Source organism: Misgurnus anguillicaudatus, chromosome 2, assembly GCF_027580225.2.
Source record: "Misgurnus anguillicaudatus chromosome 2, ASM2758022v2, whole genome shotgun sequence".
In the NCBI taxonomy this organism is placed as follows: Eukaryota; Metazoa; Chordata; class Actinopteri; order Cypriniformes; family Cobitidae; genus Misgurnus; species Misgurnus anguillicaudatus.
The window spans coordinates 26,401,641-26,418,834 of NC_073338.2; the positions used below are offsets into that span (position 1 = coordinate 26,401,641).

Here is a 17,194-nt window from a genome sequence, read left to right on the forward strand (position 1 = left end):
TAATGAAGGAGTACACAAACATTGACTTTGTTTTCTTCTGAGAGCAAAATTTGGTGGGTTTGGTTTAATGGTCAGTCAGCAGATTTGCCAATGAGAACAAGTGTCTGGATCATAAGTGCTTGAAAATACCAAAATGATCCCTGTTGGAAAGCCAAATCTCAGTTACTTCTCACTCTTTCAAGCCAAGTTCCCACAACTGAGCGAGGGAAGTCCAGATGCCCGTCTCCACTGAAGCACAGAATCCAGTCACAATCCAATGACTCATCAAATGAACAGAGCTGTGATAGCAGTCAGGCAAATTTAGGTACAACACTGACTAAAGCGACAGGAAGTCCATATGCCTCTATAAAACAGAGAGAGCTTTAACATCACAGCATTGATGTACCGATTACGAAACTGCAAGATGTATCACGGTTTTGACTTTGTGATACAAGTGCAAGCAAACATCAAAGTCAGCAACAGTTTTCTAGTGCAGTGGTTTTTAAACTGGGGGCCAGGGCCCCCAGGGGGGCCACGAGATGGTGCCAGGGGGGCCCAAGTTTTATGACATTTTATAAAATACATTCATTTATCATGAATTCTGTGTAATTAAACCTAAAGAGTAATAAGCCAACTAACCAACAGCCCTACTAGGTATAATTTTATATGTTTTGTTTAATTAAAATATTACATTTTAAAACTGTTTTTGTCATACATTTTCTTTTGGGGGGCCGCGAAAAAATGCACTGTACACAAGGGGGGGCCGCACGCTGAAAAAGTTTGGGAACCACTGTTCTAGTGTATTTTATATGTGCTTCTGAAAAGGCTTTAGGTGGAAAAAGCAAAGCCAGCAAAAAAAGCAATCGTCTGCATCAATCTAAAATAAAGCAGAAACTTTCATCATTTTTTGTTCCTTACTCAAGACAGAAGTGGTAACAGTCAGCTGTTTCTTGTCTGGTCTGTGGCTTTGCTTTCTTGAATCACTACGTAAAAAAGCCTCACAAGTGTTGGGAAAAAATGTGATGTCCATGTAGTACGACAAGGTTTTTTTGTTTAAGATGTTTAGATTAATTCACAGGAAAATCATTTGACATGATTCACTTGATTTTCACGAAGTGGATCTTAACATCTTACACAATTTCTAAAAAGTAAATGTTGCTTAAAGAGTGTTAGGACATTTTACTACAAAATAAAGCAAATACCAAAAATACAAAATATAAATAACAAATACTCATTTTTTTACCATGAGCATGTTAGGCAAGCTTTTGTATAAAGTGTATTTCTTTCTCTGTTGGACAAAGTGCGGCAAACAGGAAGAATCATTTGTACAATATCCCTTAATAAACTGCGACCAGCTGCGTGTTTGCATGAAAGCATTGTACCAGACTGCTGCAATACCAACTACTTAAGCAACCACAAAACTCATGTGACAATAAAACAAAACAAATCCACGTGTCAGACAATCTGTGCAATTGCAAAGAAACAAATGCTTTCGTTCTGAAAACGAAAGCCAGCCCTTCTCCTTTCTCTAGCGTTTCATCATAACATGGCAAACTATCACATTAATCTTATCACATTAATCCTCAGATATGGTTTGAGAAATAAATGTGCCACATCAATACCAGCACGACGCAAGTACATGCTGTCTTGCTGTATACACAATAGTGGTTAAATGTGCTTACCTTAAAAATAAAATTAAGCTTATTTATTCCTTTTTATTTTAAATAAGTGGTCTTCAACGTGGTGCCCGCGGGAGTCTGTGTGCCCACCAAAGCACACTCTACTTATAGCCTTAATTTTAATATTTACATTAATTATATATTTTTTACATTAGCTTGGCTTCTTTTGTGTATGTTAACATTAAACAATGAAAACATTTCAACAAGTAAAACAAAAATGTTTTGAGTAGACCATATAAAAAAGTTATAGTGGTTCTCAAACTGGGGGGCCGCGAGATGGTGCCAGGTGGGCCCCAGCTTTAAAGCATTTTATAAAATAAATTAATTTATCATGAATTCTGTGGAATTAAACCTAAAAAATAAGGCTACTAACCAACAGCAGTACTTTCAATAACTAATTCAATATGTTTTGTTTAATTAAAAGTTGAGTTTTAGAACAGTTTTTTGTCATACATTTTCTTTGGGGGGGCCGCAAAGGAATGCGCCGTACACAAAGGGGCCGCATGCTGAAAAAGTTTGAGAACCACTGGATTAGACAATAAGTTATGTAATAAGTACAGTACAATTTTAAAGCAGTATAATCCCTGATTTAAGCCGTCAGATCTTTAAAGATAAATAAATGTATAACACATAGATTTTTTTAATCCGCTCCTAATCTCTAGGGTGGTACTTGCTGTTAAAATAATAATAAAGCATTCTGGTTGAACAGGTGGCACACGCTGCCATAAGGAAGATGAATACATACATTCTTTATTTAAAAGGCCACTTCCTGGACAACAATGCATTACTTCACTATTACGGTCAATTAATTATGCCATTACTCATCTATGGCCTGTAATAAGGAAATATAGCTCCAATCCAAAATGTTTAAACAAAATCATCAAGTTTCATTCATGACAGAAATGTGATTCAATAACAGGCAGAGAGGAGAACTCGCATGCCAGCAAGGAGCTTCGCCTCATGACTATCAGCCGAGAGCAATGCAGGCTAATGCCAAGACGCATGCCATCTGTTGTTAGGAGACCTGTTGGTGTTACTCAGGCCGTTTGATAAAGTACTTCCCTATAAATTTCCTCTTCTATGAATTTCCTTGAATGGGCGAACCACTGTGTACAACAGAGATAAAGAAGTGTTTTAATTACTGTAGCAGTGGGGCAATTTCACCTTAATCTTTCCTCATCACAGCCATGTTTCGAACACTACAGATGCTGGACCCCGGGAGCCTCCTCCAACTGCTAGTTATGAAGTAAAAAAACAAACATGTTCTTCTTGAACTTCCACTTTGGTTTTATCGTCTTTAATAATCTCCATTCACTTTCTAAGATGGCATGTATTATGTTAAGATCGAGAGTTATAATTAATAATGCCACACTGCATGAGCTCATCATTGCCTGTAGCCGACTTTTAGCAACGGACAACATACACAAGCAAATGTGTGTTAGAGCAGAACACCGGCATCTGAAAACCAGCATGCAATATTTAAAGGCACTGAGGAAGAGCATTAAATAATTCAGCTTTAACAATCGTTTCTATATTTGGAAGTTTTAGCGATTTGTGATCACGGTAACCACACAGCTGACGGTACCCAATGACTTTTATAGTAGGAAAAACTAATACTATGGAAGTCAATAGGTACCGTCAACTCTGTGCTTACCATCAAAATATCTTCTTTTGTGTTTAACAGAATAAAGGAAAAAAAGTGGAATTTATTAAGCAGAAAGTCGATGGTTGCAATGCTGGCTGTCGCATTTAGTTTTAAATTAAGCTAAAATGAAACATGTATTGCTAATGATCATCTGAACATGACATATTGTGCAATGTATCCTTTTAAATCAAGGAAAAATATTCCTTAGGCAGTTTACCACGGAACTGTTGGAGAAATTAAATTCTAATGTTTAATTGGCAAAAAAATATTGTAAATTACTATACTGTCGCTTTCTTTTTATCCATAACAAAAAATAACATCTATTTAAAGGTTAGGGTATCACATTTTGAAAAAATGCTAACGATAGGTGACTAGCAATGAAATCACCATCCCACCCTCCATTCAAATCGCCATCCAAAATCACGCCTCTTTCAAAACAAATGAACACACACAGATCAGACGGTCTCATGTCTCATTCACCAGTGAGAAAACTTTGCAGTATACATTGAAAAACATTACCAAAATAACCAACATAAACAACTGGTTTACATCAGAATAAGTTAAAGCACACTTTCGGTTCTGTAGACGTAGTAACTATATTGTTATGCTAATCCGTAAACGAACACAAATTTTATAAGCAACACAATGTTTATCAAAGTATAATATCAGAATCCATCTTAATACAAACATATCACGTGCCCACCTTACCAAAATAAACAGTACAACGACCCTTTCAGATCCTTTGCCTCATGCAGCTGTTTGCATCTGGTGCTAAAGCAGTAAAGTTACCGATGTTAATTTGGGGTTTTGCTCTTTGCTGATCAAGGCCGTTTTTGCTGTTGTTGTTAAAAAAAGATGTCTTTCGTTTTGTGGCTCCTGTACAGGTTGTCAATTCAGCAGGAAAGTTTGCCATTCTCCCTCTGTTTACAGACGGGAGGTGAGTGCACGTAAACGCGCCGATGACGTATGGTGTCTGCGTCAAGAAGCTGTGCGCGGTGACATTCAAATTACGCTTACGGATGAGGGACAAAAAAGGCAACGTCCGTTCAGACCGAGATCTAAGATTGATTGAACATTTTTTGGTCCTACGCCTTACACAGATGACATAAATTTCTACAAATACATTTAAACAACTTAACATAGTGATTGCTATCAGGATGTGAGGAGACTTTTAACCAGCATAACAAAAAATGTTTCTGAATCAAATTAGATACCCTACCTTTAAAACTACTGCTATACTAATTTATCTAGTCAGAGATTAATAATAATAGTTTTGTACGTGGTAAAAATGACATATCGTGAGCTTCAAATACAATTGTTTCCTCCGCCTTATGTAAACCTTGTGCATGCAAAAGAAAGAAAAAACACTCAAAAACAGTGTAAACACTGTTGAAAACAGGTTTTAAACAATTTCAGACAATTTCAATATGACACTGACTGTGATGTTACAGACATGATGTACCACAACATTAAATTACACATTAATTACAATGTTGTTACAATGCTAAAACAATCTTGTAATTGCCGAGTATATGACCATGAACTTATATGACCAAGACGACTTGTTTCGACAGTTGGTTTCTGACACGGGCATGTGCATACATGAGAAACGCGTGTAGACATGACAATCCACACCCTAGTTAACAAGTAATAGCATGCTTATCATTTGAAATATGCTAAATGAAACAAACCCCTTAAGAATAACAATGTACTTGCAGCTGTGCATCTCAATGCAATGCTTAGTTAAAATTCCAGTCATGCCAAAGGTATTGATGTGTAAACTGTCAGTCATGTATTAAGTTGTAATTTAATTTCACTTTAGCCAGACATTTTTATATAAAGCAACTTTCTGTACATTCTGCTACATTTTAACAATCTTTTAAGATGTTTAAAGTGATATGCAACAAAGTGGTGCCTGAAACTGAAGGCCAATTTCTTGCCACCAAAATTTGAGAGTGTGCCACTGAACTTTACATCCAGTCGCACATGTGCGACCAGTAAATTTGACCCTTTTTTGTGATGTGACACTGAATTTGAAACAGCACATTGTACTTTCTGCATCTATCATGAAAGTATATATTAGTAATACAGTGGAAATAAGTAGAAATGTGAATATTTGTTTAGCATGTTGATTTACGGTGTGTGCCCCTAAATTTTCTGGTTGCGCCCCTAAAATTTTCAGTTGGGGGCCACTGTGCTCCTAGTGAAAAAAGTAAGTCTGGAGCCCTGGTAAGTCCCTTTGGATAGAAGCGTCTGCTAAATAAATGCAGGTAAATTTTTTATCAAATGGACAAAGCATAAATAGGCATTCCAATATTATAGAGTCAGTACATACATCTCCTTTCACTCCCAGTTCACATTCACAAATGGAGTCATGCTAAAGCCCATATAGTTATAGTCGTGCGTAAGGTCTGCGTAGCCAGATGTGCACATCGCCAAATTTTTAACAGCGCATCAGTTTTATGTGGACCACAAATGCTTTGATTGGTTCACTAGAACCCCTCCCATCAGGTAAAAAAACGGCATCATTGGCATTTCCATTTGCGACGGTGAGAACAAAAATGGGCCAGGTTGAGGAGTGATTTAACTCAAACTGCAACACAAGTCGCTGTTTATTTACTTCCATCACTGCTGGTCTTCTCAAAATCATACACAACAAGCTGCCGTTTCTTCTTCGTTTGTGGGTTAAACTAGCCATGCTGCTTCTTCATTGACGGTCGCACGTGGATACTACCTACCAGTGGTCTGCATGCATGTTTGCACGTCGACACAGAAGTATATATGAAAACTGTATCGTAACGCGTATCTGATGCCATCGCAGCTATAATGAGCCCTTAACAGTTCGAAACAAAAACAGACATACAAATCTAGTATGAATCTCTGACATCATGATTCATAATCAGTAACAACAGCACAGAACTTGTTTGATTATTCAACCTCAATCTCAACTTCAAACTGCCACAACAGGCCATAACACAGAAATAGGCCACTAGTGCAAAACAGTTTAGTTCTGGTTATTCCGCTCCACCCGGAGTTTTTCAGTTTTGTTATTGAGCTTTAAAACTGGTTTCATACAATAAGTCAGTGTAATTGATATGAATTAACACAACTTGAGTTGGCATTATCTGATCAGCTTCAAAGGCTCTTATTTATTTGTGAGCGGCTCTAAAACACAAACACACAATAAGATGCTCATGCTTTAGCATGCATGCTTTTTGACATGACCTTAACTAATCTTCTAAGCAAGATCATCGTCAACAACACAAGTTTCAAATCAAAATACAATCAAAATAGGAAAAGAAAGTGAATGTGGGTTGGAATTCACAGACAGCATTATCTTGAGTTTCTTCAGAATGATATTTTAGAAATCAGATAACAACATTAACAACATGTCCTTTTTTACATATGGGTTTTAAATGAAAATTTTAGGGTCAGATTTACTGCACAATATTTATTGTGCAAGTGCAAACGCCTGTTTTGCAATTAAAAAAACTACTGTCAGTATTTACTAAAAAAATCTTTTTGCGACTGACCTCATTGCTTATGCCTTTGTAGACATGAAATTTATGAGGAAAGTAGTTAAATTAATCGCACAATGTTTGCGCTGGTAAATTTATAGTATTTGCACCATTTTTTTAATGATTTAATTTCTTTAACCCTATTCTAATTTGCGCTACCCTTGGTAGATTGAATTGGTCATTATGAAAATAAGATTTTTGCACCTGTGTTCTTTAACTTGCACCCTGTCAGTAAATCACGCGCATAAATTCCCATCAGTGCTTTAATTGTAATTACACTCTCATGCTAATTTGCTCATTTTGTAAATCTGTCCCTTAGACTGTTGCAGAAAAAGACACAAACAGACACACCGTCAGAAAGCACACAACAATCTGACAAGGCTGTCATCCTCTACAGGATTTTAAATCAGGCATCTCTGCTCAGTCCACATGTCACTACTGCACACAAGGACATTTAGAAGATATTTTTATTCAGCAGCAGAGCCAAAAATAGGTCAATGCCACCCAAAATAACTTGAGAGCACCATTCATCTGCTTTCAAATCAGCCCCTGCACTTTCAGAAGTGCCCACATCCCTTTTGTCTTAATAGGACAGTAAGAAGAAAAATGTGCTACTGTTTAATACCTGCAACTGTCGCAGCTCTGAAAATATTCGGTGACGATGCAAATAAATTCCCCAAGACCATCATTTGGTTCTCATTCTTTTGAGAAAATCAATGGTCACAGATTTCACAGATTTGGGCTCAGTGGACATTGTCAAACAGACAAGTTGATGACCCAAAATTGCACCAATTGTCAGAAATGAATGCACTGGAAGTGTTTGAAAGGGTGCTTGTGAGATGAATCATGATGGGTTTTTAAAAAAAATCCATAATAGCCCATATCCCTTCAGGGCCCTGTAAGCACATTTTGTACTTCCCTGAGATATTATATAATAATAAAATGGTGAATATGATAAGTTAAAAAGACAAGATAAGACAGGCCAATCTTTGAGATCATCTCATATTTTCCAACTGGTGCATATAAAGCTCTGTGTCCCATTTCAAATTGCTCTGACAGCACTAACTACTGCCTACCTGATGGGCTTGTGGTAAATTTATCAAAAATGGAAAAAATGTGCAAAGCATCAGATATAAACATACAAGGGTAAAAATGCACTAACAACACAGTCAAATAGCAGAGCGCAATACATCCTTATCTCGTCCTGTTGCACTAACCACACGCTTGCCCAGTGTCAGTCACCTCTTTATCTAAAATGCACAGAATTGAAGGAAGCGTAGGGAGGAAAAGGAAAACACAACAAGATGGAGAGACAATTTCATTAGAAACTGGATAACACACTAGTTTTAGCGATCCATGCCTGGCATGGAAAAGGTGCAAAGCAGTCAGATACTTCTGAACATAGAGCTGATCTGCATGTATGCAGGACTAGAGGTCTTTCCAGGAACTGTATGAACAGCTAGAAAAAGCCATTTGCTGTGTAAAAAAGTCTCTTACCATGAGATCTGCTTCCAAAAAAAGAAAAAACAGAACTTGGTAATTTCTCATGCTACATGTTTCATCAATTTTCATCGGGCCTCAACTGTTACTTTTTACCAGAAGTAGTATAGTAAGTGATATTAACAGCATCAACCATATACTGGTAATCCAATTTCCTCTGCCATACCCTAGGTTCCCACACCTTAAGCCCGGAATACACTGCAGGATTTTTGCCCTCTTATAAGATCATTAACTTATCACACTGTGCGACATGTATCGTTTAAACTCTGGTACAACAGGCATGTAGACTGTACGATGATAGAAGCTTCGGCGGCTGCGTCACACGTTGCGCAACGTCACCAGCATGCGCTCGTGGTAAACAAATACCGGCGCGCAGGTCGTAGCAGCAAACACACTGTGCGGTGATCATGCCGAATTTCTGACACTGTCAGAAAACTACCGTAGGCTATCTTTGGACGCAAGACCGAGAAAACTGCCGTCTTTCAACCTCTCTCATTGTACGACAAAGGACCACCGATGAAGAGCCACGATCATAGAAATCGCAACGATTGTTTCACGATGGCAATCTTTCATCTGGGACAGCCAATAATCGTGCAGTCTATCCCGGGCTTTAGTTAACTTCAAATTCAAATGAACTTTCAAGGACTTTCCAGGTCCAATACCATCAAATTCAAGGACTAAATATGGGGACACATTTCAAGCGAGAGCAAGGTTACATTATTACAGTTCACTTTTGAGGGAACTCGCGCTGCGTCACTGCGGTGACACTTTGGGGACGCCTCCAGGGGTAAGTGCATAAATGTGTATATCAAATTCAACCAATGGTGAGACTTAACAACAAAGACAGGGTGACGCAGGAGCCAGAAAGTATATCGCTATCTGAAATATTGCCAAAAACGGCATTACAGGGATGCAGGAAGTATGGCAATGGAGACGCAGTGTCTCGTTCCCTTTTCAGGGAACAACAGTTACATAGGTAACCCGACACGTTTTCATGTGTCAAACACAACTATGCAAAATAGCATTTTGGTATGAATTAACATTCGCATACAGAAGATGTAAGCATTTAAAGCAAACAATTTAGCATGCTTAAAAAGTCTAGAAATTGTCCTACACTACACAGGGAATAATATGGATTTTTTTTTAAACAAACTTTTTGCATAAAATGATTCAAGTACTTTCAATGAACTGTATCTATGCATGTATATTTTCAAAAACTTCCCAGGGCCTTGAATTTTTCCCCCAGATTCACACATTTTCAAGGATTTCAAGGACCCGTGGGAACCCTGCTTACAGTAAACCTAACCCCCTTGAAAATTGTACAGGGTTGTTACAGTAGGATAAGAAAAGGAACTGATGGGAAGCTGGGAAAAAACATAGCTAAAGAAAGGGTTTTTTTTACATAAAATCATCCTACATAAATGTAAAGAACATTCTGTGAAAATCAATGTAAAAATGCAACTTTGATGTACCTAATCTCATTATTAGATTATGAGATTTTAGCATGGATTTCACAGACAAGGTCACACATTTGTCCCATTAAAATAAGTGAAATTATCTTTAGTAAATTCACATCTTATACTCCCATCCCTTTCCCTCATTAAAGAGCTCCTGTGAGGTTCTATCTGCTGACTCTGGCACAGGACCAGGTCTCATCTACTGCTTTCCTCTCCCTCCTCCCATTTCGTGACCACTCATTCCCGTCTCCTCCTCCTACCAAGCATATGTCCCTGTTCTGCCATAGGGTGCATCTTTCTACCCGTATGCTGTCCTGGTGGGCTGCTTGACAGTTCAGTTGAATCTGACTGAATGGTGATGATGATTCAAATGTTTTATCAGGCAGAGATACCCAGCTTAGTTCAGGCCCTCAAGCACACATATTCATGGGCATTTATGTCTTTTTAAAAGGAAAATAATTGAAGGTTAAAGGGAATGGGATTGAGACATGATGCAAGCCAGACTCTAACCCATGTTCCCATGAGCACACATCATATGAGTCATGAGCCTGTGCACTACCGCCATGCCACAGAGGTCTGACACTTCTAAACTTTCCCACAATGCTGCCGGTTCAACCAGATAAGGTTGGAGTGATACTAATTAGGGTTGCCGCGGTGACGTAATTTTCCCACCGGTTAATCAGCGTGTCACAAACTCGGTGATCCCGGTATCACCGAGTGGGAGGGGCTTATAAATGTGCATGCAGACGTGCACATTTTACTTTCACTTTTGAATTACGCAACTGTTGCATCGCTTGCGTAAGCTGGGTTAAATCGCCTATGAATTTGCGTGCAATGTGAGTGCAACAGCTGGTTTACTTAAGTGCTTGAGTCAATGTGCGCAGGTAATTCTCACAGAACCCGCCAGTCCCAAGCAAAGCAACCGGCTACTTCTCCATAAAAGCGCTGCTTGAATGATGGGTTTAATATTTTTCTTGATGAAAAACACAACAACAAAACGATCCCGCTTATATTAAACATAATATATGTATATTATAACAAAAACGAGCAAAGCACGCGGCTTCTGTCATCATCTGGTCAGTCAGCTCGCCTCGCAAACTCTAACAGAAATAAATGAAATCTGACACCTGCGGCTCCTCTATGACGTGACGCCCGTTCAGCCCCGCTGAATCCAGACAACAGACACATTCAGTTGTAAGTGTTTGCTCTCTCTAACGAAACTAAATGATTTAATTACACGAAAATATCAAAACGATGGTGAAAGACGGTGTCGCGGTGGGCAAGTGATATGACCGGTGAGAGGCTGAAGCACCGGTTATCACCGTTTCACCGACTATCGCGGCAAGCCTAATACTAATCAAAACACGGCAAAGAAAAAAAATTGAGACATCAAACGCCCAGACTGCTCGGGTTTCCGTGTCTCAAACAGCAGCTGTGAAAGTATATGTGAATGGAAAAATACCATTCACTTAAGAGGAAGCAAAGTGCAAACCTTGTGGACATCAAGACTGCAAAATTGCAAGTTTAAAGTTTAAAGTGAAAAATGTCACAAGCAGAATGATGCTGGTAGGGATACCCAACTCTCAACACAAAGTGTAATCAAATATATATATGGCTTTAAATAAATATACACACTGTATGTAGAGATATTTAAATTTCCACATCTGCTCTAAACATATAAAGTATACACGTATGGGGGCAAACATAAAGGTGGACAACATTGATTATCCTTGTATAATGTATTAACCTAATCCTGTTCTGTAATTATTACATATTTTACATACTAAACATTTTATATATGTTGAATATACAGTATTAACAAGTATGTGACCAATTATGTGTAAAATGCAAACGTATTGCATATATTTACACCATACACACACCATTTCATATCTCATAAATATCACATCTTGTATGTATCATATACACTCACCTAAAGGAATTATTAGGAACAAGGCACACAGGACTGCTGCATACTGGATGTTTTTCCCTTTTCACACCATTCTTTGTTAACCCTAGAAATGGTTGTGCGTGAAAATCCCAGTAACTGAGCAGATACTCAGACCGGCCCGTCTGGCACCAACAACCATGCCACACTCAAAATTACTAAAATCACCTTTCTTTCCCATTCTGATTCAGTTTGGAGTTCAAGAGATTGTCTTGACCAGGACCACACCCCTAAATGCATTGAAGCAACTGCCATGTGATAGGTTTATTAGTTAATTGCATTCATGAAAATTGAACAGGTGTTCCTAATAATCCTTTAGGTGAGTGTATATATCATAATAAACATATACACTTTTATGTATGACAGTATGAGTCCCACCATGTCTGTTCAGATCAGCAAACGGTTTCCTTTCGAGACTTTTAAATCAGTTGCAACCTGACATATCTAAAATGCTGACAGTCTGAGACAAACAAAACGAAGCATGTGCTCTTACCTTGTACACCTGACCATACGTGCCATTGCCCACCAGCTCCACCAGCTCAAATATTCCAGCAGGGTCCTAAAGAAAAGAAGAGTACATGATCAATTCAAAAAGCAAGAACATATCAAAACAAGATGACACTTTAATGTTGTTTATCTGTAATCTCAAACAGCATCCGTAACAGGTCTTTATAACACAAATATAAAGCCAAAATACAATGCAATATGTTGTAAAGGAGACGCTCTAATATAAAATTGCAATTACGCGCACATTTGTACACAGGCATATACACACACTTGAAAAATGTTTGTTAGAGTGTGTTTCCAACAAAGAGCAAAGTTTTGAATATTGATATTTTCTTACAAAATTGATCGATTGCCCTTAGAAGGCCTTTAGTAGCCTCTTATTTAACGGCTGAAATTCCACAAAGGGGCAAATTTGTTCCTCAGACGTTGAACAATAAACGTGACATCTGAATATATTCATTATGAATCGTGAATGAAAAGTGAGATTCGAACGAATGTCCGTTAGTGAACTAATTGTACACAGTATTTATAGCGTAATTCGGTCAGAAACGTCAAGATTGTGAGATGAACAAATCGTTTTGGATTAAAATGCTTGGATATTCCATTTCCTTGGACTTTTGGGGATTTTTTTGGACAATTTCACCGAAGCGGATAAAGGGAAGATTTTGAAGGTAAGTAAATATCCTAAATCAGCGCCGCCCGGTTCAGGTAACTAACAACTCGATTACAGTTTTATGACTGCTATAAATCATATGACGCTTTGTGTGTGCGCTTAAAGGAATCTCTAAAGTCTAAGCTTTCCAACGATGTGCCGCATGACCGTATATTTTGAAGATTTAATGCTTCAAAGTTACAATGACGTTTATGCAGCCTCACGTGCAAGGGAGGGGGTGTGCCGTGTACGGCACAGTGTTCCTTATAAGTTTAACCCCCTGGAGTCATGTGGATTACTTTTGGGGCTTCAAATCAGAAGCACCATTTACTACCATTATAAAGTTTGGAACAGCCAGGACATTTTCCACTATAAATTCGATTGTGTTCTTCTGAAAAAAAGTTAGGATGGCTTGAGGGCGAATAAATCATGGGATCATTTTCATTTTTGGGTGAACAGCTTTGACAACAGGGCCGCAACACACCGCTTCCACTCGCAAGCTAATTACTTCTCAGCTCACAGGGACACAAAAACCCCTGGTATCCAACTGTTGCCATGAAGCATCTCTCATGGCCTGCACCCAACCAAGTGTGAGATTCAAATCCAACACTCCATCTAACACCTAAATAAACAAATCCAAAACGTATACAGGGAAAAAGGCAACATCTTTATATTGTGTGCCATTTAATCATATATAAAATGTATGAGTGTTGCATGTTATTGCAGTAACAGAGACAAATTACATACACAATCAATCACATTAGCACATAGAGATGTCATTTCCACACACGTGATTTATTTCTAGGGCCAAATCTGTCCTGTGGTTTCTCATAATTTAGCAGTTCCAGTTTTACTGTAACATTCACTATAGGGTTATTTTATTTCCTAAACTGTATTTCATAAAATATCATTCCCTACTGCAAGGTTTTGCTCACTGGGGATAAAAAATCTCTTATGTTGACTGGCAAAAAAAAATGCAAACTGTATTGCCGTTCAAGTGTAGACGGTCTGTACACAAACACTTGGAGCTTACTACCGAACTACCCATTTTGGAAATGTTGTCCGCTAGCAGCAAAGCAATGTTGTTTAGTTTGGACGACACGGTTTCTGAGAAAGAGAGTGATTGAATGCTGCACAGAGAACTCACACAATGTCCCACACACACAAAAGATCTATCACGCAAAAAATGTACCAGTCTGCAACTTCCTTTGTGGCAAGCTTAGAAAAACATGATCAATCAATGCATAAAACCACATTAACCGACATAATAATAATAATAGTGTATCCAAGACACATCTACAAAGTCTACAACATGTTAATCCAGTCAACCGCTGTTCCTGATCCTCCCTGTTGTGTTGCCAGGTAGGATTCTTACCTTACTTGTTTGTTGTTATGCTTCTTACACACCGAAGTGCACACGGTGTCAAAGAATGCTGTCGATTTAAATGGAAATGGTGCACCGCAAGACGTTTAAAGTGGCTCTCCATAACGCGAAACGTTGAGAACTTTTTTTGTTGGAATGCACTCTAACAGAAGCATTGAATGATCAATAAGAATCTGAGAGACAGAAAACTATTTGCTGTAGCTTAGTTTTAAAATCCAATCCCTCAGAAGTAGGCTTTAGAAATCCATATCCATCAAACACTCTGCCTGAGCTCTGTCTAATGCCTATGGTCCCATACTACATTTATGTTTTATCTAAAGTGACCTACAGTGCATTCAAGGTATATAATTTATATAATCAATGCACGTGTTCCCTGAGAATTGAACCCAGAACATTTGGTGCTGCTAGCGCAATGCTGAGCTACTGAACCACACTCATTACTGTAACCTTAATCTACACTACAAACAACATAATAAATCTTTATACTTACTATTGCCATTACCCTGTATTAGTAGTAGAGTACGAGAATTTATTTTTGTGATACCATTTTTGTAATGCAACCATGAAACCATTTGTCTACGGTGTACAGAACAATATTTGCAGTTCTCTTAGTAACCCTCAGGGTAAAAACTGTTACTGTCGATTCTGAGTCACTGCTAGTCATTCACAGAACATTAGAGGAAAACGATCAAGTTTATGGCCCAAACTTCATTTTATGCCAAGGCGGCCTCCAAGCTAAAAGCTTAGTTGAAATTGCTTAAACAACCTTCATTGTCATTGCTGAAATGAGGCTGTCTGTCCAATGGGTTCATAGAGCCGCATGTAGTACAAGCTCTTAAGCAGACCAAAACCCAAACTGGTGTCATGTGATTGTCAGAGGTGCAGGGAAATCAGAAATGCTCTCTGTGATCACATGATGCTAGATCGCTGTAATTTGACATATTTACAAGTGGCAGAGTCGTGTTTTATTAAAGGGGACATTTCACAAGACTTGTGAGCCAAAATGTGCCGTTTTTGGGTGTGTCCATTTAAAATGCAAATGAACTGCAAAAATTATTGAAATATCATGATATATATTTTTGAGGCTGTATCGCCCACCCCAGTACATAATTATATAGGTCCCAAATTTTCAAAGCTATAATCACTTATACCTATCATAAAAGTAATGTTAATGACTCGTGCAGATCTTCCGGAGTTAAACGATCGGTTTGTGCAATCAATTTTTGCATATTCTGAGAACAAGCCAGAGCAAGCACACCAAAACAAGAAAATGTAGGGGGTTTTCACACCTGCCTTGTTTAGTTCGATTGAATCGTACCAGAGTTTGATTGCTCAGTTGGTGCAGTTCGTTTGGGCAGGTGAGAATGCAGCAATCGAACTCTGGTGCGCACCAGAAGCGGACCAAACAAGTGGACCGAGACCAGCTTGCAGAGGTCTAGAGCGGTTCGTTTGTGGTGAGAACACGATCCGAGATTGAACCGGCCTAACTGCAAAAGTACTGCGCATTTTGGACTAAACCAGCTGCTGTAGTCAACTGCGCAGTGCATTATCGGATGAGGAAGTGTTTGTTGATCGTTTCTATTAGCAATATTAGCACAATGACAAATCGCGGACATACCTGGAGTTGCGAGGAGGTACGGGCGGAGCCTCGGAAATTTTTTGTCTTCGTCGTTTGTAGTGCATTAAACCGTTGTTTTCAAGCCGCATCCGCGATTCATTCTGAAAATGAACAGTTTGTCTAGAGTGCTGTATACAAACTATGTATAACAACCACGGAGACATAATTACAGCCCGCAGCCGTCTGTCCCTGGTGTCTGCTGTATTATCCTTCTTTTGTTTACTTCCGGGGGTTCCGTTGGAATTTCCCGCAAGTTGATTCTGACCAATCGTGAAGCCGTTTAGGAAATACATTCAAATACATGTGGCCAATGAGTGATGTTGATCTTATCACATGACAGAATTTTGGTTCGTTTCAATTGGTGCAGATCAGAGCAATCAGTCTGGTGTGAAATGGAACCAAATCTGCTAAAAAAGTTACAATGTATCATTTTTTGCTTTAGGTCCGGACCAAATGAACCGAACTACAGATAAACGCCCTAAAATGTTTGGCCGAACTACTCTTTTAAGAAAGTAAATGGGTTCCGTGTTGACTTTACCAGTAGCAGCTTGTACCTTCGGTGAGCTAAAGGACACTTTATGTGGCATCATCATAAACTCCACAGCGTATGTCTTGTCTGTTTTCTCCTTAGTCAGCCTTCCTCTTTACATAGGTCTCACGGCCCTCTTCCCCCTCTCCTTCACCCCAGACATCTCATGCTGGCTGTATGTCTGACAGGACTGTCTGCCGGGATGGCCTTTCTTTCCGGCTGCATCAGCACACATGTCAGTCATTGCAGCTATGGAAATCAGTTTCATTCCTTTATCTATTCTTCACAACCTGGTTTAATTTGCTGCTTCGGCTTCAAATTCCCCCATACACCTTCCTGTCTTGGTTTGGCAGAAAATGAAGGTCAGTGTGTGAACTGTCAGCGAGGCAGAAGGTGCAAGGCAGGAGAGCCTGATGGACAGAGATGAGTTAACAACTTCGCACATCACTCAGGTCTCCGTTGTTTGTTGTTTTATGGCTCCCGCCATTACACCCTAGACCTGCCTGACAGAAAACTAACATGGCAGCACATGGAAGAGGAAAACCTGCTTTGAATGTGCATATTCTTGAAGCAACGGGAAAACAGAAATAAACAACTTAAAAGGGACATACCACCTGCTTACCCCTTTTCCAGTTAAACTGTGTAATTTTCTGATCTTTCCGTTTGGTTACATCAACACATTAACCATCTCTATATCAGCAGTGAAATGTCCGGCTTGCTCACAAACTCTTTTCCTCCACTATGAGCACACACAGCCACCTATTATTGATTGGCTAAT

The 17,194-nt window shown here is 38.9% G+C and overlaps 1 protein-coding gene across 8 annotated transcripts in view; it reads right to left on the minus strand.

Moving 5' to 3' along the window:
• The window catches only part of tnika (TRAF2 and NCK interacting kinase a), a 116,118-nt gene that overhangs the window by 85,414 nt on the left and 13,510 nt on the right, over positions 1–17,194 (minus strand). For all 8 annotated transcript variants that reach the window (XM_073875553.1, XM_073875552.1, XM_073875550.1 and 5 more), the window contains exon 2: positions 12,220–12,285. In XM_073875553.1, the coding sequence (XP_073731654.1) occupies positions 12,220–12,285 (66 nt within the window). The remainder of the gene's footprint in view (positions 1–12,219; positions 12,286–17,194) is intronic.